Here is a 15,886-nt window from a genome sequence, read left to right as displayed (position 1 = left end):
GGGAAAGTAGGGAGGGGGGAGAAGAACCAGGGAAAGTACGGGGGGGGGGGGGAGAAGAACCAGGGAAAGTAGGGAGGGGGGGGGGAGAAGAACCAGGGAAAGTAGGGAGAGGGGGGGGGGGGAGGGGGGGAGAAGAAGCAGGGAAAGTAGGGAGGGGGGAGGGGAGAAGCAGATGTTCGCAGTGACTTCGCATTGTCCACGTGCGCAAAGCAGAAGCATCTTGTTGCCGCGTGCCGCTCCGCGTGTGCCTGCGGGGGGGCGGAGTCATCGCGGGGCGCTGACGTCACGCGCAAGGCGCAGTCGGCGGTTTTTCCCTGTGGTGTTAATGACGCACGAGGTACGTGTAGGCGGGGACGTTATCACGCGCCCCGGTAATACCGCCAAGGAGATTCCACGCGCCTGTCCCACTGCAGTACACATACTCTGTGCGACCTTTCATCGGTAACTGAATGGGGGTATCCCATGGTGGGGAATTAGATTAACATGGAGGAGCTGGGCCGGTAAATGTCCCATGTGACTGTATCAGGGGGAAGGGGGATCTAACTGCACCTCCGCATGTGGGGGGGATCTAACTGCACCTCCGCATGTGGGGGGGATCTAACGGCACCTCCGCATGTGGGGGGGGGGGGGGGGATCATCTAACTGCACCTCCGCATGTGGGGGGGATCTAACTGCACCTCCGCATGTAAGGGGGATCTAACTGCACCTCCGCATGTGGGGGGGATCTAACTGCACCTCCGCATGTAAGGGGGATCTAACTGCACCTCCGCATGTGGGGGGGGGGATGTAACTGCACCTCCGCATGTGGGGGGGGGGGGATCTAACTGCACCTCCGCATGTGGGGGGGATCTAACTGCACCTCCGCATGTGGGGGGGGGGATCTAACTGCACCTTCGCATGTGGGGGGGGGGGATCTAACTGCACCTCCGCATGTGGGGGGGGGGATCTAACTGCACCTCCGCATGTGGGGGGGAATCTAACTGCACCTCCGCATGTGGGGGGGATCTAACTGCACCTCCGCATGTGGGGGGGATCTAACTGCACCTCCGCATGTGGGGGGGATCTAACTGCACCTCCGCATGTGGGGGGGGGGGAGGGGGCTCTATCTGCACCTCCGCATGTGGGGGAGGGGGATCTATCTGCACCTCCGCATGTGGGGGGTGGGGTGCGGCCTCTAACTGCACCTCTGTATGTGGGGGGGGCTCTTACTGCACCTCTGTATGTGGGGGGGGGGGGCTCTTACTGCACCTCTGTATGTGGGGGGAGGGGAGGGACAGCCTCTTACTGCCATCTCTGTATGTGGGGGGGAGGGACAGCCTCTTACTGCACCTCTGTATGTGGGATGGAGGGGAGGGACGGCCTCTTACTGCACCTCTGTATGTGGGGGGGGGGGGAGGGGCGGCCTCTTACTGCACCTCTGTTTGTGGGGGGGGGGGCTCTTACTGCACCTCTGTATGTGGGGGGAGGGGAGGGACAGCATCTTGCTGCACCTCTGTATGTGGGGGGGAGGGGAGGGACAGCCTCTTACTGCCACCTCTGTATGTGGGGGGGGGGAGGGGAGGGACAGCCTCTTACTGCCACCTCTGTATGTGGGGGGGGAGGGGAGGGACAGCCTCTTACTGCACCTCTGTATGTGGGATGGAGGGGAGGGACGGCCTCTTACTGCACCTCTGTATGTGGGGGGGGGGGAGGGGCGGCCTCTTACTGCACCTCTGTATATGTGGGGGCGGCCTCTTACTGCACCTCTGTATGTGGGGGGGGGGGAGAGGCGGCCTCTTGCGGCACCTCTGTATGTGTGTGGGGGGGGGGGGGGAGAGGCGGCCTCTTGCTGCACCTCTGTATGTGTGGGGGGGGGAGGGGCGGCCTCTTACTGCACCTCAGTATGTGTGTGTGTGCGGGGGCGGCCTCTGACTGCACCACCGCATGTGAGGAGGGGTGCTCTGACTGCACCACCGCATGTGAGGAGGGGTGCTCTAACTGCACCGCCGCATGCATGTGGGGGGGGCGCTCTTACTGCACCGTCGCATGTGGGGGGGCTCTAACTGCACCGTCGCATGTGGGGGGGGGGGGCTCTAACTGCACCTCCAGCGTGTTATGCAGTTACTGCATGTCACTATAGGTTGGATAAGTGTCTATCAAAGGAGTCAAAGTCCCAGGTATAGAGTCAAAATATATCTCCTTTATTTAAAGTGAAACAACCCGACAAAAGAAAGTCTCATCACAAAAAACATTCAAGATCATCCAAAGTATTTGGTTACAATGAAAACATTTAAAAGTAAACACACCTAAATCTAATTGTTTTTTTTGGGGGGGAAGGGGGGTATAAGGTGATAATCACCTATATATAACCTAATAATATAATTAGTCCAGCTTGATCTTAAGGGGGGACAGAGCCCATATGTACAAGAAATACATGGACTGCATTGAACGGCGTCTGGTCGCCCACTGCGCAACTTCATTTCCCAATATTCATGTGCTAAGTATTGGAGAGTTGGCAGCTCTCACCCTACATTTACTTTTATTCTTAGAATGAAATTCCCCATCAACTCCTCCCCCCTCCCTCCCCCAAGAATACCCCTTCAGCGCCTTTATTGATGTACTGTGTACGTTGAGAAAAGTGCCGCCCCAGTGGCCCTTATGGCGTATGCCCCTCCCTGTCACATCTGGCCCGACGGCTGGAACAGGAACCTCATCACGTGATCAGTCGTGTGAGGCTGCGCCCCCAGTACGTTCTACAGTGCATTCCTCGGCGTGTGATGCACGAACAAGTACCGCCCCTCAATGGGGCTGGGCCCACTAAGTACCTTGGCGCACATTTAGCAGATGTTTTTCCAAATACAAAAAAAAATGTATTTACAACTTGCGACGGAGGGGTGGCTTGCCCCCTGCCCCGGCAGTTCAGCCAATGAGGACGAACCAGCCGCGTGAGGTCATGGCCACGCCCCTGCAAAACCCGTGCCTCGCCCCCCCCCCCCCCCCTCTCTGCATCTCACCATAGACCGCAGATCGCGGTTTCCACGTGCCACCCCCCCGCCGGGCTCGCGTGCTACAGTGTCTTAAAGTTGATGCCAATGGGGCCAGTAAACCTGCGTCTTATTGTTGTCCTCATGACAGCGAGTGATTAGTCCTACTGTACATTGGCATGGCTCTGCAGTGTGTTGCGGTTCCTCTGGTTTCATTAGGTTTAAAGCAGCGGGTTCTCTGAGCCGGACCGAGCTATTTTTGGTCAGATTGCATTCAGCGTTCTTGAAAAAGAACGCTGTGACGTTCGAAACGCGTTGGATGGGTCTTTTGTCACATTAAAGTGCCCTTTTAATTATTTTTCGTTTTGGGTCCTTCCTGCTCCGTTTGTGCTGGTGCGCTTTTGGTCTCCTTTTTCCCTGTATTGCATTCAGCGTTCCACAGGAGCCGGTCACTATATCCACAAGAAAAAGAGCTCCCGTGATCCTTGCCTCTGAAGGTGATTTCAATATCTCACTGCTGTTTTAAAAGTAATGTGGGTCAATAGGAAGCCGCAAGGGATGGCGTTGTATCTTCTTATTGGCCCGCGGGACCTTTTAACCTGAGTTTTTTACTTGCTCAGCTACTTGCAGCCCCGTCAGCTGTAAGTATCTCGGGAAGCAGTGAGTCCCTGGAGACCCCCCTGCTTCCCACCTGGTTAAAAACAAACAACCCCCCCCCTCCAAAAAAGAGGTAATGTAGCTTTTTAATCAAACAGACACATAAGTAGCTGATATGAAAACTTGAATCAAGTGATGACAGCAATACATCTTAGCTTTTCACAAGCTGCAAATAAGTAAGATTATAAGGGACTGATTCTTTCAGCTCTGAAGCTCCCATTCAATGTTTTATTTCCATTGTAACATCACAGAATCCGCCCCTAATAGTGATTACCTATTTCTAAAGAAGCCAGTTTATAGTTGTTCAGTGTTCGTTTTGACCTGCTAGGTTGAACTGACACTTTTGACAGACAAAAACACTGCAGGTATTGTTATGTTACCCATTTCTCTTATGAATTTCTTAGTGTCCATCTGCTGTACCTGCTTCAAGTTTCTATCTGTAGCCTGTGTAGGTATATTATTGTTCATATCACATTTTCTTTCTGCCTTGCTTTCTAAAATCATTAGGGAACAAACAGAAAAACTGGAGCTTCAGCTTTTTGTTTTTGTTTTGCATAGGAAATAGTACGACAGCTGAATTAGTGATCATGCAAGAACAGAACGTCTTTTTAAAAACCAGTTGTTTACAATTAAGGTAAGCACATGAACCTACAATACCATTTCATTGTATGTTATTGTTTGGCACTGCTATCATTACTTAAAGGAGCAGTCCCAGACAGCAATTTTTTTTAAAATACAGCATTGAAGCTGGGGGTCTCCGGAGCTGAACCCCATACATTTCAGCTCTGGACTCCCTACTTTCGGAGATGCTTGCCTCAGAAGTAGGTGCCGGTAGCTGATCCAGCTCGGCAAGCAGGGATTTCAGGTTTGAAGCTCCCGTGTCACACGGGACTAGGAAGCCGCACCGATTTATGTCACAGCTTCCTATTGGCCCGCAGGCCAGGAAATATCTGAACAGTGGCCATAACGAAATCTCTGCTTGCCGAAGAGGTTGGCTAGTGGCACCTAATTCGCAGGTAAGTATCTTTGGAAGCAGGGGGTCCCCGGAACTGAAGTTAACTGGGTTCAGCTCTGTGGCGAACCACCTCCTTACTGTCGCCTTCCTGAGTTACAGCGTCAAATGATGCCATGGACGTCACCAAGGTGGTGTTGTGTTGCCAAGGCAATGAGATGCCGTGTGACGTGGGGTCATTCGACGCTACGATTTGGGAGGAGGAGGGCGGCAGCAAGGAGGCGGCCGCTACATGAAAGTGCCTTCCCATCAGGCCCAATAGGCCTGAGAGCAAGGCATCTGTATTTGAGGGCGCCCCAAAATATATGTATGTATATATGTGTGTATATTTATATATATTTATGTTATACGGTGGAGGGTTTTTAGTCACCTTTTCACCCACCATAACATTAGTAATGTGTGGTGAAGAAATACCAAAAAGTCACAAACTGCAAAGCCAGTACAGTATAACCAACCTCACACTGATGAGAACCACAAGGTCAAAGCAGTATGTCTGTGAGTGGGTTTATTGGCTTCGCATCTCATCCCAGGTTATGTTTAAAAGCAGCATGCATTGGCTTAAGGGTTTTCCATGTAATGTGGACTTGAGACAAAAGGTGGCAGTGTGCTCATTTGCATATAATTTCCCAGAATCCTGTGCTGCAGTAGAAGCACTGTATGCTAGGTGATAATGGTGAAAAAGAGGGTTGCAGACATGTCTAAGGCTGCGCTTATAGTGACAGCGACGCGATGTTGCGTTAAAACGAATGCATTTCCGCCATTGTGTGCGCTTATAAATGCGTCGCAATGGATCGACGGCTTTGGCGCGATCACTGGAAGTCATGTCAATTAGATTTTTCCAGCTACCGTAGCCAGTGCGGTCTTAACGCATGGGCACGCTTGGCTGTTGCCCGGGGGCCCCACGAGCATAGGGGGCCCCATGCTAATCTATGCACAGACCAGAATTTAACACTAATTTTCCGATCACCCGCCTCAACATTCAAATCTCCCGCTAACTCGGTAGAAGGAGAAAAATTACGACTTGTAGCGGAGAGTTGGCCGGGCCCAGTGCACTGCTTTGCCCGGGGGCCTATAATGCTGTTAAGACGGCATGACCGTAGCCTGACATCGCCGTCACTATAAGCGTAGCCTAAGACGTGAATGTGCTCACAAGTAATATTTTTATTCTCTCTCTCACACCCTCTCTCTCACACCCTCTCTCTCACACCCTCTCTCTCTCTCTCTCTCTCTCTCACACCCTCTCTCTCTCTCTCTCTCTCACCCTCTCTCTCTCTCTCACACCCTCTCTCTCTCACACCCTCTCTCTCTCTCACACCCTCTCTCTCACACCCTCTCTCTCTCACACACCCTCTCTCTCTCACACACCCTCTCTCTCTCACACACCCTCTCTCTCTCTCACACACCCTCTCTCTCTCTCACACACCCTCTCTCTCTCTCACACACCCTCTCTCTCTCTCTCACACACCCTCTCTCTCTCTCACACACCCTCTCTCTCTCTCACACACCCCCTCTCTCTCTCACCCCCCCTCTCTCTCACACCCCCTCTCTCTCACACCCCCTCTCTCTCACACCCCCTCTCTCTCTCACACCCCCTCTCTCTCTCACACCCCCTCTCTCTCACACCCCCTCTCTCTCTCTCACACACCCTCTCTCTCTCTCTCACACACCCTCTCTCTCTCACACCCCCTCTCTCTTCTCTATATATATCTATATATATATATATAGATCACTAAAAATCCACCCCCTGAGTTTGCCTCTTTAAATATTCATCGTTAAATCGTTTTAATTTCAGCACCTTTCCAAAAAGCCTTACTCTTTAGTGCATTCAGTAACATGAAAATAAGAGGGTTAAACGCTATGAACGTTTTATATTCAGGTTCATATGTAAAAGGTTTGGAAGTGGTTAGGCAGAATGGTCAACCAATGTGACGTCTGATTATCACTAATGCTTATTCACTGTAAAACCAGAAAAAAAAGGTAGACCTGTTTTGATTATATTTGATCTGGAGTCTATATTCCTGTATCTTTAGCAAAAACAACTTAAAAACAACAATGGTCCAATGTTTCTGTTTAATGCTGAATTGTACCGTTTGTTAGCTCCGGGAACAACCCCACTTCTTGAATTTTTTATTTGATGGAAAATTTGAAGTAAAAACAAGATGGCTCCTGGAGTTGTCAAATGGGAAGACACAATTTCAGACTTTGGTGAGGTTGCAGCTTCTTGTTGGCCAACGGCAGTGTGGGTGAGCTGGCTATTTTAATTTCCAGATAGGGAACTGGAACACTGGTAACAACTTAATAACTACTTAATATATCGCTTTTCTCCCAATGGGACTCATACCGCGTCACAATTGAAGTACAGCGCGCGGTACGCAGCACATAGGAATGTTACAGAGACAGTCCCTGCCCAGATGAGCTTACAATCTTATGTTTTTGGTGGCTGCGGCACAGGGAGATCAAGTAACTTGCCCAACCAAGGTCACAAGGAGCTGATACCAGGAGAGTCGTCATTTACAGTCAGTGTTTTTACTCACTGAGCAGCCACTCCTCCCCTGGTTAAATAAAAAGGTAGATTCTTGGGAACTAGGTGATCCCCAAAGTTAAGAATAGCGTGGCTCTGAGAACCTCACTCTTGCTCCTTACACAGAACTTTAGAAGACTTTGGACTTTCATGAGTCTTGGGTTATAATTAGTGGCATTTAATCCAGCAAAATGCTAAAGTTACTGCCCACATGGTACTAGTATAATGTATTTGTGTCTGCTGCTGACTCCTCTAGCAGTGTTGTGTACATGTTGAAGTACAGCTTGTCTCTAGAGCATCCATGTTTCAGTCCTATTCTCATTTTTGTTCTTCTGTCTAATAGTGTGCAGCTTTCAAGAGGGAAACGAGTTGTGAAAGGTCATTTTGTAGATTATGAGAGGTAGGTCTTCATACAGTACTGTATTTTATCATTGCAATTCGTAGTTTTTGGTATTTATTGTATTGTATGTCTTTATATAGTGCCATAAATGTACATAGTATTTATGAAAACTGATGGTGAATAATGTGTATATATGCATTCACATAAATGTAAATTCCCTCACCCACCACTGTTGACACACAGTGAAAGCAGTATTTTTGTTTTTTACATGATTGGAACAGCTCTATTCCCAGCTCCATTGATCCCCTTATTCCCCAAATACTTGTAGTTTTAAATCCTTTTCTTCTAACTCCCGCCCCCCGCCACCCCCCCATTCCAGGGAAATAAAATAGCTACCAAACCAGGGGCTAACAGGTAGACACGACAGATGACGTTGTGGCTTCCTGATGAATTCTTGCCGGCATAATCTTAAAAAAACCCAAAGTGCACTGGCGTCTAAACCTTTAAGTTTTTGGGGAACTGGTGGGGCCCCTGAAGCTGAAAATAAAGTCTCTCCTGGTTCCAACCATATGAAAGAAAAATATTAACATCTGTTTTGGTCGGGGCAATTGCTGCTTTAAGATCAGTTGCATTTATATATGTCTCTTCTATTGATATCTGCTGCATATTGCTGTAAGTTTGTGCTGGGTTGCCAATGCATACTTAATTACTGTATTTGACAAAAAGTGCATAGATTGATGAAATGCTAATGTGTTATGCATCACATCATAGCCTCTATTACATGCCAGGACAAAGTATTATCTATGGTACGACGTCTGTTCCTACAGAAAGAAATGACTTGGCGTAAGCACAATTTCAGCAGTTACTTTTGCTTTACAGTAGCACATATGTATGTCAAAGAGAATTGTGCGAGGACGAAGTTGGAGACTCAAGTGACCGGCTGCACCACAGGTCGGTTATTTACCCAAAGAAGACTGATCCAAAACCAGAAGACACCAGCAAAAAGGGGGGGTTTAAAATTACGGTGAGTATTTTACATTTCACATTTCATTGCCATTCTATTATTGCCCCACCTGTGTTAAAAAGAAGTGTCTTCCAAAATCTAACAATGTCCATCTGATTTCTCTGACGTGCTGTATAGAGCATGGAAAGGATGATTGAAAAAAGCCCGGTGTCTTTTTCCAAAAAGAGCATCACCGACTGCAGCTTCATTTTTGTTGATATATTTTTTTTTAGGAAGTCTGAAAATGGCTTTGTTTTAATCACGATGGGGTTTGCCGATGATCAGATTTGTACACCCCCTCCATCTCCGTACCTTCAGGAACAGCAGTCTTTTTCACTCCATTAAAAAAAGAATACATATTTGATAGTGCCCAAGCCGTTGGAGAAGCCTATCACATTGTCCAGCTCTTCCTTTCTGACTTCTGACCTTTTATTTATTTTTTTAAAGTGACATTTCTTTGCTGGCACCTACAATTATTTCTCTTGCACAAATTACCTTCATGGTGACAGAAGTAGAGTAACGGAAGTGACGCCATTGTGGGCAAAAGAGGCTGTCGCATGCGCAGCAGCCGCTGGGGCCGGCGCGCATGCACAGAAGCCCTCGGCGCGCATGCGCAGAGGCCCTCGGCGCGCATGCGCAGAGGCCCTCGGCGCGCATGCGCAGAGGCCCTCGGCGCGCATGCACAGAAGCAAGGACACACACACACACCGCTCCCCTCTAATAAAAATAAAGAAAGGCAATCTACAATGAAAAAGAGCCATTTGAATAGCCATTTTGAATAGTAGATAATCGCTGGTACATGTTAAAAGGGAAATGTTAAAACAGTGAGCACGTTGTAAGTGAAACTTCTTTGTGTTTTGTCACTGAAATTGTATTTTGATGTTTTTGATTGAAAAACTTTTGAGAGTATAATTATAGTACAATTTCAGTGACAAAACACAAAAGTTTCACTTAAAATGCGCATGCTCGCCACACACCCTTCTTTTTTTTTTTTTCTCAATGTAGGTTTTTTGGAGACATGTTCACTTCTATTGTTTTTGCCAGAAAAGTTGTTTGGGGAGGTACCCGGGCGCTATCTCTGTGTGTCTTATTTGATGTGTGGAAGTATGTGGAGAATGGTGTTATACTGCCTGTAAGTGATTTTCAGGTGATGTCCTCTTGTGACTCGGAACCCCAGCAGGATCTATCCAGGACCCTTATAGGCAATGAATATAAAAAGGGGGATGGGGGAGCACAATAGTTGGAAACAGGCAACGGTATGGATCTAATGAATGCTCTTAAGGTGAAGCAGTTGTTACCAAGAGCAAATTAGGTAGCTCAGGTGGCTAATGACTAATTGGAAGGGAAAACACACATAGGTTTGTATGTATTAATGAGTTGGTAAGATAAAAGTATATATAACTTACACGGCCTTGTGTAAGCTCAGTCACATCAAGGTTTCTTTGGGAATCCCGTGTTCTGCCGTTGATGCTTTTCTCCTTGCGGTGTAGGTGCTTCTTCTTGTTGTCTATGCCGCTATCTTCATTAGTTCAGGGTGCCGCTCCAGGGGGATTTCCTCTCGTGTAAACAGAGAAGGGGGATAGGATTAAAACATATGCATATATACGTCAATAGGGGGGAAGGGTGACGTGGCTATAAACCACTGGACAATGTGATAATCTAGCACTCACACGGGCTAATGTGAGTGTGTTCTTATCTTGGTATCTTGCTCATGTAGGGGTAATTACCCGATCAGAGGCAAGTGATGAAAGGATGGGGTACAAGGGTATAAATAGTGAAAATATAACTCAATACTCACACGGGCCAGTGTGAGTACACACTCCTAGCGGTATCTTTCTTCTTCTGTTACCGATACAGCTAGTAGTGAAGATGGGATGAACACATGCAAAGGACACTAGGGTCTTCAGGGTAAAACTAATTTTAATGAATATAAAACAGCACAAAAAGATAAAAAACAGAAACCAAGCGTTTCTGTGGGACAATAAAAGCAAGGGGGGGACAGTAGGGTGTATGGTAGTAGGGGGTCTCCCCTTCCGCGTCCGGATGGGGAGCTACAACTACACCTCTGTCTCCTCTGTGTTATGCTGCAAAGTGTTCCAGATGAAAGAGCAACGCGTTTCGTCCAAGTACTGGACTTCCTCAGGCTCTGTAGATGTGGTCTTGCCAGCCTCTTTTATGCCAGGTTTGGCCTATCCTGGCCTTGGTGTGGTCTCCGTCCCATTTTCTGATGCGACGGGACGTCGCCATCTTGTAGAGTTGCGCGCGCATCCCATCTTCTATTGGTGTCGCGCGTGTAAGGGATTCAAGTCACTGATAAAGTTTATCGTTATTGAGGAGTCGCGTGTCTTGCTGGCATAGGCAAGGCAGCCCCATAGCCTTAATAGTGTCCGTGAATGTCTCAATAAAGTTTTGTATTGTAAAAAAGTTTGGTATTGTGAAAAATGGGGAAGGGAAAGTTGCGCACGTAGTCCCCTGCATACTGCGTAATTGTCTGCCCTGTTGGGGGTCTCTGGGTGTTCTCCTTATCGACCGGATGTCGTGGAATTTCAAAGAGACGCGACTCCTCAATAACGATAAACTTTATCAGTGACTTGAATCCCTTACACGCGCGACACCAATAGAAGATGGGATGCGCGCGCAACTCTACAAGATGGCGACGTCCCGTCGCATCAGAAAATGGGACGGAGACCACACCAAGGCCAGGATAGGCCAAACCTGGCATAAAAGAGGCTGGGAACAGCAAGACCACATCTACAGAGCCTGAGGAAGTCCAGTACTTGGACGAAACGCGTTGCTCTTTCATCTGGAACACTTTGCAGCATAACACAGAGGAGACAGAGGTGTAGTTGTAGCTCCCCATCCGGACGCGGAAGGGGAGACCCCCTACTACCATACACCCTACTGTCCCCCCCTTGCTTTTATTGTCCCACAGAAACGCTTGGTTTCTGTTTTTTATCTTTTTGTGCTGTTTTATATTCATTAAAATTAGTTTTACCCTGAAGACCCTAGTGTCCTTTGCATGTGTTCATCCCATCTTCACTACTAGCTGTATCGGTAACAGAAGAAGAAAGATACCGCTAGGAGTGTGTACTCACACTGGCCCGTGTGAGTATTGAGTTATATTTTCACTATTTATACCCTTGTACCCCATCCTTTCATCACTTGCCTCTGATCGGGTAATTACCCCTACATGAGCAAGATACCAAGATAAGAACACACTCACATTAGCCCGTGTGAGTGCTAGATTATCACATTGTCCAGTGGTTTATAGCCACGTCACCCTTCCCCCCCTATTGACGTATATATGCATATGTTTTAATCCTATCCCCCTTCTCTGTTTACACGAGAGGAAATCCCCCTGGAGCGGCACCCTGAACTAATGAAGATAGCGGCATAGACAACAAGAAGAAGCACCTACACCGCAAGGAGAAAAGCATCAACGGCAGAACACGGGATTCCCAAAGAAACCTTGATGTGACTGAGCTTACACAAGGCCGTGTAAGTTATATATACTTTTATCTTACCAACTCATTAATACATACAAACCTATGTGTGTTTTCCCTTCCAATTAGACATTAGCCACCTGAGCTACCTAATTTGCTCTTGGTAACAACTGCTTCACCTTAAGAGCATTCATTAGATCCATACCGTTGCCTGTTTCCAACTATTGTGCTCCCCCATCCCCCTTTTTATATTCTTTGCCAGAAAAGCACATGTATGCCATGCAAAGGGGTAATCGGAATAAAACACGAGAGATTAAAAATTCCCATTGATGATTTTCAATTAACACAATTTTTGTTGACTTAGCCCAACAACAAGCCGTGTGAACAATGTTTCTTTGTGTTCTTTTGTTAAGCTTCTGCGCTCCAGGGCTATCAGCGTAACATTTGTAAGCTTTTAAAGCATTGGTGGACAACTGCTGGACCTCTGGGGCTCCACCTACAGCTCCCAAACGCTGGGCCTCCCTCTCCCAGTGCACAGGGAGCGGAGATGTTGCTGCACTGGATTGTAGCTTCTCCCCGCTCCATCAACAGCTGAATGGCTGTAATAAACTGTTCTGCTCCTCTCCTGAGCTTATTGCATGTTCCCAGTGTAAGAGGAGAAGCAGAACAGTGTTCATCAGTATGTTGACATGTGTGTGTAATGTTGGCCACCACTGTTCTAAAGAGTTTAATTTACAGTTTCCTTTTCATCTATCTTTTCTTTAGCAGCGTGCTTGCCGCTAGCGCAAATGTATTCCACTCCCGTTCTCAACTTGACAGTAGAAATCAATTAAAAAAAACAAAACATTTTCTTTAGATTTATTTGTCCCAGCCCTGGTTGCAGAGAAATGCAAATGCGCTGGGGTCCGCCTGACTCCCGGGGGATATGGGTGACCCCCACACTATCTGCAAAATGAAAAAAGTTAAATTTCTCTGCAACCCGGGTCAAATGAAGTTAAATACTAACAAACTGAAGCAGCACAAGTGACTCCTTTTTAAACATTCCACCAATCATCAGACTGCTTTTCCCAGGCTTTAGTTTTAATCCCCTCTAGGGATGTACTCCATTTTCATTAAAGTTTGCATATCCGGACACATTTTGCCCTTTTTTTGTGTGTGTGAAAAATGTTGCAAATAAAGTTTCTCAGTTTGCCATGCATTAAAGGTTATTGTACAGGTCGTATGAGCCCAAATTCAAGTCACGGGCCATTTGTGCAAAATTCGGGGACTAAAAGTGACAAAATGAGAACTACCGAAATGTCACAAAAAAACCTGTACAATTTTGGAAAATACGCAAAAACAATCACTGCACATTTGCACATCTCTAAACCTCTTAGAAACCACATGGGCATTTAATGTGTTTCATGCAGTAGCTTTTCAAATGTTTTATTCCTTAGAACGCCAATACATATTCACAAAGAATGCTGCAGCAATGTCAGTGATACACTACATACTGTATTGTCTGACAATTAGCATGGACAGCCGCTTCTGAAGACCAATTTTTATTACACTTCTGTTTTGTAATTAAAAGTATAAGTAACAAAATGAATAGAACAAATTATGGAGATATGGTTTTAAAACCTGCATTTTCCTAAATAAGTAGAACTGCTGGTTCAAAGGAGATGTAAATGACATAATAAGCTTGATTTTAATAACAGTATTTATTCTGTGTGTAGGGCTCAACAAACGAGCGAAATACACAGACCCTGGGTAACACCTGACATTTGCACCTTTGTGCAAAATATAGATACATGGTAGGTACATATACAGCAATTCAGATTTCTCCAGCAACGGATTCACACGTCTGCTCTTTTCACAAGTGTTCACATTTCTGCAGCATTTTTTCCCTCGATATTAAGGCTGTAGCGAGCTATACGGTGTATCCCTCCAATATACCCAGGCGTACCTCAAAATATCACCGTTTCCCGGATGTAAGGTTTCTGCAGAATACTACAGTATGCACGGCCATCCCACAAAAAGGGAGCAGTTATGCCTGCTACACGCTTAGGCTCAGATACAAGACCAAATGTTGTTATAAATGAATCGATCTACATTGTAAATTCAGTGCGGGTTTCTTCTCTTGCTGTTTACAGTTAGGTGTTTGGGGCAAAATGAAAACAAACTTTATATGATGCAAATAGAATATTTACACGCCCAAGTGCATTCACTTGCTGGTGCTCCTGAAACAAGTAGTTGGTCCCTGTAGCATTTCACTTTTACATTTGTGACATATATTTTAAAATCTACAAACATACATACACTAAATGTTTTCTGTTTATTCATTTGTATTCAAACAGATCCCTTATGGTAAAAAGTATAATAAAAACTGGCTGCTGAATTCTATTCAAGAGGAGTGCGGGTTTTACTTCAAGGCTATCCAGGTAGGATATTTAATTAACTTATTTGGGTTGAGGGCAGAAACATCTTACACTCTTACATATAAGGTGCCTTCATATCATATAAGGGGTATATGCTATTAAATCCTTATTTTTTTTATTCAAAGACTGTAAAACTGAATTTATGTGGAGAGGGGGACAGATTTAGAGTACCTATGTAAAAACAATATATTCCCTCCTAATGTCTCTGTACGTTCTTCCTACCTACCAATTCGATTGTAAGCTCCTCGGAGCAGGGACTCCTCTTCCCGAAATGTTACTTTTATGTTTAATGCACTTATTCCCATGATCTGTTATTTGTATTATTTGTTATTTATGATTGTCACATGTATTACGACTGTGAAGCGCTATGTACACTAATGGCGCTATATAAATAAAGTCATACATACAATAGGAGGGAGGTGCACCTTCAGGCACATGCTATAGTATATAAAGATACCAGTGACTTGGATACCTGTGTGCATCAGATAACAAGGAGGCATACCTATACGTATAAAGAGAGAAAATAACTGCTGGAGCACTGCAGTGTTAGATCAAAAAAGTTTTCATCCTTATTCATACTAAAGTTCTTCCCTAGTAGCAAATTCACTTTCAAGAAAATAAACCTATACAAATGCAACACTTTCCATCCATTGCACCAATGTGCAGGAATCCCATTACAATGTTCATCCATCCTGACTTTTTCACCATGAGGGGAGCAATGTAGCGAAGGTGCTGGCCTAGGGGAGCAATGTAGCGAAGGTGCTGGCCTGGTGGTGTTGCGTTCCTGCACAAAAGGGGTTAATTTTCAGTATGAGGTTAGACCAGGGATGGCCAACTCCAGTCCTCAAGCAACCACCATCGGGTCAGGTTCAAGCAACTACCATCGGGTCAGGTTCAAGCAACCACCATCGGGTCAGGTTCAAGCAACCACCATCGGGTCAGGTTCAAGCAACCACCATCGGGTCAGGTTCAAGCAACCACCATCGGGTCAGGTTCAAGCAACCACCATCGGGTCAGGTTCAAGCAACCACCACCGGGTCAGGTTCATGCAACCACCATCGGGTCAGGTTCATGCAACCACCATCGGGTCAGGTTCAAGCAACCACCATCGGGTCAGGTTCAAGCAACCACCATCGGGTCAGGTTCATGCAACCACCATCGGGTCAGGTTCAAGCAACCACCATCGGGTCAGGTTCAAGCAACCACCATCGGGTCAGGTTCAAGCAACCACCATCGGGTCAGGTTCAAGCAACCACCATCGGGTCAGGTTCAAGCAACCACCATCGTGTCAGGTTCAAGCAACCACCATCGGGTCAGGTTCAAGCAACCACCATCGTGTCAGGTTCAAGCAACCACCATCGGGTCAGGTTCAAGCAACCACCATCGGGTCAGGTTCTCTTTTTTTTTTTTTTTTGTAACTTTTTATTTGCGTTTTAGAAAAACAAAGGAAAAGGGAATACAGAAAATAGAAAGCGCAGGGGGGGAGGGGGATTGGAAGCACCAGAATTTTAACATGGGTATCAAAAAATA

The 15,886-nt window shown here is 46.5% G+C and overlaps 1 protein-coding gene across 1 annotated transcript in view; it reads left to right on the top strand.

Annotated features, from left to right (window-relative positions):
- Window positions 1–282: 282 nt before the first annotated feature.
- LOC142492649 (nuclear RNA export factor 1-like) overlaps window positions 283–15,886 on the top strand; it is a 103,347-nt gene continuing 87,743 nt past the window's right edge. The window contains exons 1-5 of the mRNA XM_075595489.1: window positions 283–337; window positions 4,179–4,254; window positions 7,497–7,553; window positions 8,373–8,517; window positions 14,276–14,359. Of these exons, the coding sequence (XP_075451604.1) occupies window positions 4,208–4,254; window positions 7,497–7,553; window positions 8,373–8,517; window positions 14,276–14,359 (333 nt within the window). The 5' untranslated portion in view covers window positions 283–337; window positions 4,179–4,207. The remainder of the gene's footprint in view (window positions 338–4,178; window positions 4,255–7,496; window positions 7,554–8,372; window positions 8,518–14,275; window positions 14,360–15,886) is intronic.

This window comes from Ascaphus truei, chromosome 4 (genome assembly GCF_040206685.1).
Source record: "Ascaphus truei isolate aAscTru1 chromosome 4, aAscTru1.hap1, whole genome shotgun sequence".
Lineage (NCBI taxonomy): Eukaryota > Metazoa > Chordata > Amphibia > Anura > Ascaphidae > Ascaphus > Ascaphus truei.
The sequence above is the reverse complement of the archived record's forward strand: the minus strand, read 5'-3'. Positions and strand labels throughout refer to the sequence as shown.